Consider the following 8,445-nt stretch of genomic DNA (forward strand, 5'->3'; position numbering starts at 1 on the left):
TTCCTTCAATAGCTTAAGCGCACCCAGATTCACTGGTTATGTTTATAGGTGTTCCTGAGACGCAAAAATGGACGTGAGGATTTCTATCGAAACTGGAAGGCCTACGCTGCTGGATTTGGGGACCTCAAAGAAGAATTCTGGCTTGGTAATACAGCCTGCATGTTTGTGTCCCAAATGTCCATTTCTATACTCCTTGTCATCTGTCCTAACCCACAGCGAACTGTGGGAGAGGAAACGGGTTAGGAGGGAACAACAGCTCTGGTGGTCGACACAGGGTGTCAGATTCTCTATAGAAAGACTTTAAATTCTCTGGGTCCTTAAAAATAAAAATCCAGTCAAAGGAGAGCCAACAGCCAGGCCTTGAGAATAAGCCTAGCCTCAAGTCAATCACGGGGCCATTTAGAGAATTATCCTCACTGATGTCATTCACTGCTTCCATCCTATGCTAAGTCCCTCAGGGCCACAACCTCTAAGTCTCATAGCACCCCACAAGGTACAAAATTCCTATATTGCACCTGGGAAAACAGAGCCTCAGAGAGGTTACACCGCTGGCCAGAGGAATCTAGCCAATAAAGAGTTGAGCTGCAGTGTGAACTCTCCCAAGCCAGCACGGCAATGCCATCATCCATCCATCCATGCAGCCCACACTGCAACAACCGACCGGCACAGGGCACTGTCCTACGTTCCAGCACCCAGGCCGGGGAATGTCCGTCCCTGTCATCCATTGCCTTCACATGTAAGGAGCTTTACAGTTTAAAAGGTACGCACTCCACCTTATCTCCTTGATCTTCATAATACATTAGGAGGTTGGCAGGGCAAAGATGTCAACACAATTTTAGCTGAGGCCCAGAAACCGTATATGTCTCACCTGGTGTTGCAGCAGCAAACAGCAAACCAAGCTGCAAGCCCAGGTGTGACGCAAACCTCTTTAGAGCACACACAGCCGCTGCTCTTACGGGGTGAGGAGGAATGAGGGCCTCGGTCACTGCGCTTCTTAGGCAACCCCTTGCCTGTCGTCCACAGGGCTGGACACCCTGAACAAAATCACAGCCCAAGGGCAGTACGAGCTCCGGGTGGACCTGCGGGACCACGGGCAGTCAGCCTACGCCGTCTACGACAAGTTCAGCGTGGGAGACCCCCGGACTCGCTACCGGCTGAAGGTGGAGGGGTACAGCGGGACAGCAGGTATGGACAGACATCCTCAGAGCCCAGGGAACTGCAAAACCTTCTCGGGTTTTCAGCCAGTTCCTCCCCTCCTCATTCCTTCCTTCATGGGTCCATCCGTTTATCGACAAATATTTGAATCCCTGCTAGGTGCCAACCAGCAGAACTACAGTTGAACAAGGTTGGGTAGATATTTTGGTCACCAAAACACAGAGTAGGTTGGGAATTAGGACAATCAGGATGGACTTGTAGCTACCATCACTCAAAATATGGCTTTTTCTTATCCATGTTTAGATTTGGGAGCCTTACTACTCATCTACTCTTGTGCTTCTCAATGTATGACATGTATATGACCCACTGGGGCGGCCTATTAGTGTGCTGACACAGTATGTCTGGGGTGAAATCAAGATGCTGCATTTCTGATAAGTTCCCACATGATGCCACTGCTGGTGGCTTTGCTGGTCTGTGGCCTGTACTTTGAGTAGCAGACAGTCCACTCCATCACCCAGCTGGATGAATCTCTTCTAAGACGTTCCTGCCACGTGGCCATCCAGCCTCAGCCTGCACGCCCCCATGACCAGAAGCTCACTACCTCCCCAGCAGTCCTTCACTCCTTGACTGGTACATAACCTAGTTCGGGTTTTGAAGATTTCTTTGACTTGAAATGGACTGTGTGTGGTTTCCTGGCACCACCTTATAGGAGAAACAGATAAGGAAACAATATGCATTCAGGCCCACTAGGTAGCAGGTTCTTTTGCAGATACTTCATATGCATTACCCTCTTTTCGTTCTTACCAAAAAAAAAAATTTATATATATACATATATATATATATATATATATATATATATATATATATATATCTCCAGGTGATATTGCTATTATACAGATGAGGAAACTGAGGCTCAGAGTAACAGCTGTAACAGCTTGTGGACGGTAAGCCCACGGTACAAGCCTGGCTGCTACGAGTATTCTTGGTAACAAGGGGGATCAGGTGTAAGACCGTGACCACGCCATGTCACACCCTGCCCACTCTGGGGCGGTTTCCAGTTACGTTTCTTGAAACAGAAGAGACAGATGCTATAGCACGTTCCCAACCTCTCAGCCCGGAAAGGATACGTCCTTAATGGGAAAAGCCTCCACACACGATTTGCCAAAAGCCAGGCTCAACCTAATGAAAGACTGAGCTCTTTAGAGATCAGTCTGGTGGAAATGAAGAGAGAGACCCAGGGGCGAAAATTGTTTTCATTCTTGCATCCCTCAAAGAATTCTGACATTTTATTACCTGGCAATAAATACCTCTTTTGTTGAGATGGCTTCAGGCAAGGAGGATATTGTTACAGGGCAAGCAAAGGCACTGAGGGGCAGGAATGTGGCCTCCGCCCATCCCTTTCTGTATTTCCAACAGAAAATGAGCCATGCTATGCCCCTTCACTGAGCTGACCCTTGGAGCTACATCCTCCTGTGTGTATTGATGGCAACCAGCCCCTCCACAGGAAAGCATCTTATTTCATCAATATCTAGCTGCCATCCTCATGCTCTTGATAGCTTCATCAGTTAACAAGGCACCCAAGTCCCTCTGACGACTTGCTCCAAAATATCAGGATAGAATGCCTTGATGTCTTGAAATTTTTCTGCACTGCATTGACCAGGGTTGGGAGTGAGGGGACACAGAAAGAAATGGCACTTAAATGCTCCTAAAATTTAATATATTCAATTACAAACTAGATTCTCATATAGCACTACATATACCTGGACTTTTTGTCTAAGAATCAGGGAAAACTGGTCCCATAAACACTTTGAAAAATAACTGTACGATATACAAGCTATTCGGTGACATCTAAAACCCGAAAGGTTTGATTATAAGTATGGCTCTGTAGGCTGAGACTCAAGATAGACTGTCTCAGGATAGCTCTGGAAAACCAGCATGGCAGAGTGGAAAACTAAACTCATACTAGAACTTGATAAATATGAGATGGGTGAGTGAATAAGTGAGTGAATGTGAGTTAATGAATAAATAGACAATAAATAAATAAATACATGAAAAGAATTGTTTTAAAGTATGGCTCTGAATACTTGCATTTGAGGGAAAGCACACCATTATTAAATACAAATTTCCCACCTTACTCTCTGAGTTCCTTTACGTAAAGTGAATGCAAAAACAATCATAAAAATAGCAACGGGCTTCCCTGGTGGCGCAGTGGTTGAGAGTCCGCCTGCCGATGCAGGGGACACGGGTTCGTGCTCCGGTCCGGGAAGATCCCACATGCGGTGGAGCGGCTGGGCCCGTGAGCCATGGCCGCTGAGCCTGCGCGTCCGGAGCCTGTGCTCCACAACAGGAGAGGCCACAACAGTGAGAGGCCCGTGTACCGCAAAAAAAAAAAATAGCAACAATCATGACCGTTTGCACACCATACTACCTGTTTAGTGTACACCCTCATATCCATTGCTCCAACAGCCCTCTGAGGTGGATCAAATCAACATGCTAGTTCCATTCTACAGATGGGAAAACTGAGGTTCAGCAGGAGGCTTGACCTGTGCAGGGTCACAGCTAAGAGTGAAAGAGATGGGATTGGAGCTGGACCCTCCAAAGCCACCTGTAGCCCTCCTTCTACCACTTTATGCTGCTTCTATCAGAAACGAGGCTCGGGGATGACACTCATGTCCTATCCAGGCCCACGCTGGATCCTAATTCGGGGTCCAGTGTTCGAGGCCGGCCCACCCCAGGGCCCTTCAGTCGTCACCCTGGCGCTGCCCTTCACAGCCCACAGGGAGCTCCAACTGGGCTCTCAGTCTGTGCTTTCTCTCTCCCAGGTGACTCCATGGCCTACCACAACGGCAGATCCTTCTCCACCTTTGACAAGGACACAGACTCGGCCATCACCAACTGTGCCCTGTCCTACAGGGGGGCTTTCTGGTACAAGAACTGCCACCGCGTCAACCTGATGGGGACATACGGGGACAACAACCACAGTCAGGTGAGCAGACTGCGAGGCCCTGGGCAGGGCCGAGGCCAGGAGGCAGGGAGGACCTCAGGTCTAAGACAACAGGGTTTTTCACAGCAGGGAGAAATCTCCATGAGACTGCAGGCCAGGAAAGATCACAGAGAGAGCACGTCTTAAGCCACGAAGATCCCAAGGAGAACCACCGGTCAGGGAGACACCAAACATAGCAAGCTTTCCTCAAATTAAGTCTTTGTCTGAACCCCAGAAGGAAACAGATGAAAGTGGAGGCCGTCTAGGTGAACCAGGGGTGATGCAGGCCCAGGGTGCTGCTTCCCCACCCTGGTGTAGAGGCACCTCCAGCACCCCAAGAACATCTCAGAGCAAAGACCACAGATTTTAAGTCCCTTCCTTTTCTGATTCCTAAGATCGAGGTCCAGAAAAAGGTGACTTCCCTGAGGTCACAGAGCAAAGCTGGAGGCAAAGCCAAATCTTCCAGCCCTCCAAATTTCCCTGCACCACACAGGATGCTGTGACACAATTTCTGCAATCACAGAAACAGATTTTTTAGATTCCCTGTGGAAATAAGTGAGCAAAACCAAATTCAACCACTATCTCACAGAGTCCTGCCTGCACGAGCAGGTGCCTGAGAAGTGGGCAAAGTCTAGTGGGCCCAGCTACTTAACCATGATGGTTCTTCTCAGCGGCCATCCCTGCTCCAGGGAGGAAGGATGGGTATTCACCCAGACTGATCACCCTGGGCTGGGCCTCAGCAAGTCTTACCCAGTCTGCAACCTGGGATCCCTTTGTAAAAGGGCAAAGGTACAAATCACACCAAACAGCCCCAGGAATTCGGATGGGTGGTCCCGGGTGGGATGCAGCATCTCATCAGCTTGCTTATTTACACTTTTGTTGTTGGTTTGTTTTTGTTTTTGTTTTTACCTGCCGCTCTCTGCTATTAATGATTTTGATACATGTGTTTATGTTGATGTGACTACCAGCAAATGATTGTCGTGACCTTAAATGTAGACCTTACCTCGACATAATTTCTGACACTTTTCAAAGCATTCTCACCGTGTCTCCCATGTGCATCCCTTTTACTCTGCAAGGGGACCAGGACATGGCTTTTCATGCCTATTTTACAGAGGAGGGAGGACTTGAAGGACACCTCTGGACACCAGTCCTGTGTTTTCTCCATCTTATCATGTGGCCTCAATAACACATCCACTCTGAGAGCTACTGTATTGCCTTTATCTCCTTGTCCCCTAACACCAGTGTAACACAAAGTCCTTTGGGAGGGGGAGAAAAAGCTACATGCCAAAAGGAAACTTCTTTTTCCACCTGATTTTGGAAGAAGGAGATGGCATAAAAGACCACAGAACAATTATGGGAGTTCAGTCCCAGCTCTGGCTCTGTGTGGCCTCTGTGAAGGCACTTTGCCTCTCTGCCTTCAATCTCCACCATAGAACGAGGAGGGCTTGCTTCCAGTTCTGAACCTCTATCAGAGGGGAGGACGAGGGCAGAGGAAGGCAGCACAAGGACCAAGCTGAGTAATTACAAACACATTTCCCCATAACATGAGTCAGCTCTTCTCAAGTCCCATCTCCCATCAGATATAGAGACTGTCCAATACCAGTCAATGCCAAAAAATTAGAATCCAACAAAACATCTCTATTTTCCCTCATTTCACCAGCCATTATCTTCTCTGTGGACATGTTCCCTCCCAGCCCTATGAAGCTTAAAGACAAGAGGTGTCAGTGTGCAGGGTAGAGGCCTTCTAGGAGGATTCTCTGAAGCTGACTCCCACGCCCAGTAGGACAAGGGGTCTGTGGGATTCCATGGGCAGATTCTACCATCTGTAGACTTTGCTAAAGAGTCAGACCTGGAACTAGGAGGCCCGGAAGCAAATATAGTCTTTCCTTGAGGAAAATCTTTGGCCAACATTCCGAGAATATCTCTCCCTTCTTGAGATTGGGGAAGAATATTTACGGAGCACCTATGATGTTTCCAGCACCATGGCAGCTCCTTTACCGACCCATTTAATCTTCACAGCATCCTTCCAAGGTTAGCATTATTGGGCCTTAAGAAAAAAATAATGAAACTGAGGCCCAGAACATTTTAATAACTTGTTCATTTATCTCTCAAGCAAGAACACTCAGATTTCACCTTATACATCAGGTCGCAAAACTTGTGTCCACGTATGCTCTTCATGCCGTTCCATAGGAACCCCTGTTAAAACGCTCCATAGGAATCCTGTGAAGTATAGACACCCCTGCATATAGCTACTCAATTCTGTAAGCTCCAATCATGATCCGGATTCCTGCAGTACCTAATCCTAATGATGGCGAGTTTCATCAGCCACCACTTTATTTCAAGGTGGCAGATCAAAGCTCAATGCAAACTCAGGTGACTTCTGCCTAAAGTAAAAAAAACTGAGTCTGATTCAGCCAGCCCCCTTTGAAAGTTTTCACTACACAGATCAATAAACAGATCGGCAAGAGCCCGCTGTGAACTACCAAACGGTCTAGTTGAAACGGAACTCATCTCGTTCCGTCAATGAAACAGCAAGGGTCGGTGAACACCTTGCCTGATGGAAACCAATCTGAAGGTCTCCTCTTTTTCACAGGGTGTTAATTGGTTCCACTGGAAGGGCCACGAGTATTCAATCCAGTTTGCTGAGATGAAGCTGAGACCCAGCAACTTCCGAAACCTTGAAGGCAGGCGCAAACGGGCATGAATGCTGGGGACAACTGGGAGAGAGAAGAGTAGGGCCCAGAGAACGAAAATAACGTTACCAAAGCATCAATGGGAGCAGTCTGACCATTAAGCCACACCTGGGCATCTGGCAGGAGCTAAAGTTAACCATGGATCACCCAGGCCGGCGGCGGCAGCGCTGGCCTCACCCACTCTGCGATGAATTCCCTTCACACCAAAGACCACAGTGTCCGACAGGTTTCCATTTTGTTGTTCGATTCAGCAAAAGTCTTCCAGTGACGGCATCACAATGATTTTCCTTCTCTTGGGTGGCTCTGGGAATGAGAGCGGGGTAGGCTGTACAGTGGTAGTTTGTTTTAGAACCAGCTATATTTTACACAAAGCTGTATAATTAATTATCATTATTTTTGTTAGCAGTGATTCAATGTGTGTCTTGAAGCCGTCCCTTTTTTTACATTTCAGAAAAGCAATACTGTTTCGATTTTAAGGATATGATTAATGTTATTAATATAATAATGATGATGATGATGTAAACTAAGGATTTTTAAAGAGATCTTCCTTTCCAAAACACATCTGGACAGTACCTGATTGTATTATTTTTTTGTTTGTTTAATAAAAGCACAAGTACTTTTGAATTTGGCCATTGGTTTTCCTTTCATTGTCGAGCCTGAATTCCACCAAAGCCACCAAATTCCACCAATATGTTTGAGCAAAGGAGGGATGGTGGCCAAGCAGGAGGGGAAGATGGAAAGGGAGACTACAGGCTGGGAGAGAGGAAAACAGGTTTGAACAAAGCTGAATACGTTTGGGAAAAGCTTATAACTTAAGATACAGCTTCCTGCTCAACACTTCCAAGACTAACAGTTTATCGTTTTAAAAGGCACTTTTTTTTTTTTTCTTTTTTTTTTTTGCGGTATGCGGGCCTCTCACTGTTGTGGCCTCTCCCGTTGCGGAGCACAGGCTCCGGATGCGCAGGCCCAGCGGCCATGGCTCACGGGCCCAGCCGCTCCGCGGCATATGGGATCCTCCCAGACCGGGGCACGAACCCGTATCCCCTGCATCGGCAGGCGGACTCTCAACCACTGCGCCACCAGGGAGGCCCTAAAAGGCACTTTTATACCCATTTTCTAATGTAGTCTCCTAAAAGTTCTATGACATAGATGAGGTGACAATTGTTATCGTGCAAGGGTTAAGGTCCCCAGAGGCAGACTGCCTGTGTTCAAACCTTGGCTCCACCATTCCTTAGCTCCCTAACCTCGCTGTGCCTCAGTTTTCTCGTCAGAAAAATGGGGATACACAGACTTCTTAATTTCATAGCATTTTTGTGGAAAATAAATGATATCATCCCCATGAGGCCCTTCGCATGGTGCCTGGCAGATATCAAGCGCTCATAAGCATGGGCTGTCGCTACTATCACTTGATATATGGTGGACTGGGGGGCGTCATAGGATGGAATGACTTGCCCGTGGCTATTTACCCAGTTAATAATAGAACTAGGATTTAAACTCAGGCCTTCTGGCCCCAGTGTCCTTTCTCTCCCCCAAGCCTCTGGTGAAAACCTCTCCTTCCCTGAGCGTACGTGTGCTGTGGTGCAGAATGAGGGGTGTCGGAAGCTACCTGAATCC

At 47.5% G+C, this 8,445-nt stretch overlaps 1 protein-coding gene across 5 annotated transcripts in view; it reads left to right on the top strand.

Moving 5' to 3' along the window:
- The window catches only part of TNC (tenascin C), a 94,673-nt gene extending 87,218 nt beyond the window's left edge, over positions 1 to 7,455 (top strand). For all 5 annotated transcript variants that reach the window (XM_082617862.1, XM_082617864.1, XM_082617865.1 and 2 more), the window contains 4 exons: positions 49 to 145; positions 1,024 to 1,185; positions 3,978 to 4,141; positions 6,732 to 7,455. In XM_082617862.1, coding sequence (XP_082473988.1) covers positions 49 to 145; positions 1,024 to 1,185; positions 3,978 to 4,141; positions 6,732 to 6,842 — 534 coding nt within the window. In that variant the 3' untranslated portion in view covers positions 6,843 to 7,455. The remainder of the gene's footprint in view (positions 1 to 48; positions 146 to 1,023; positions 1,186 to 3,977; positions 4,142 to 6,731) is intronic.
- The last annotated feature ends 990 nt before the right edge of the window (positions 7,456 to 8,445 follow it).

This window comes from Mesoplodon mirus, assembly GCF_964341445.2.
Source record: "Mesoplodon mirus genome assembly, chromosome: 1".
Classification (NCBI taxonomy): domain Eukaryota; kingdom Metazoa; phylum Chordata; class Mammalia; order Artiodactyla; family Ziphiidae; genus Mesoplodon; species Mesoplodon mirus.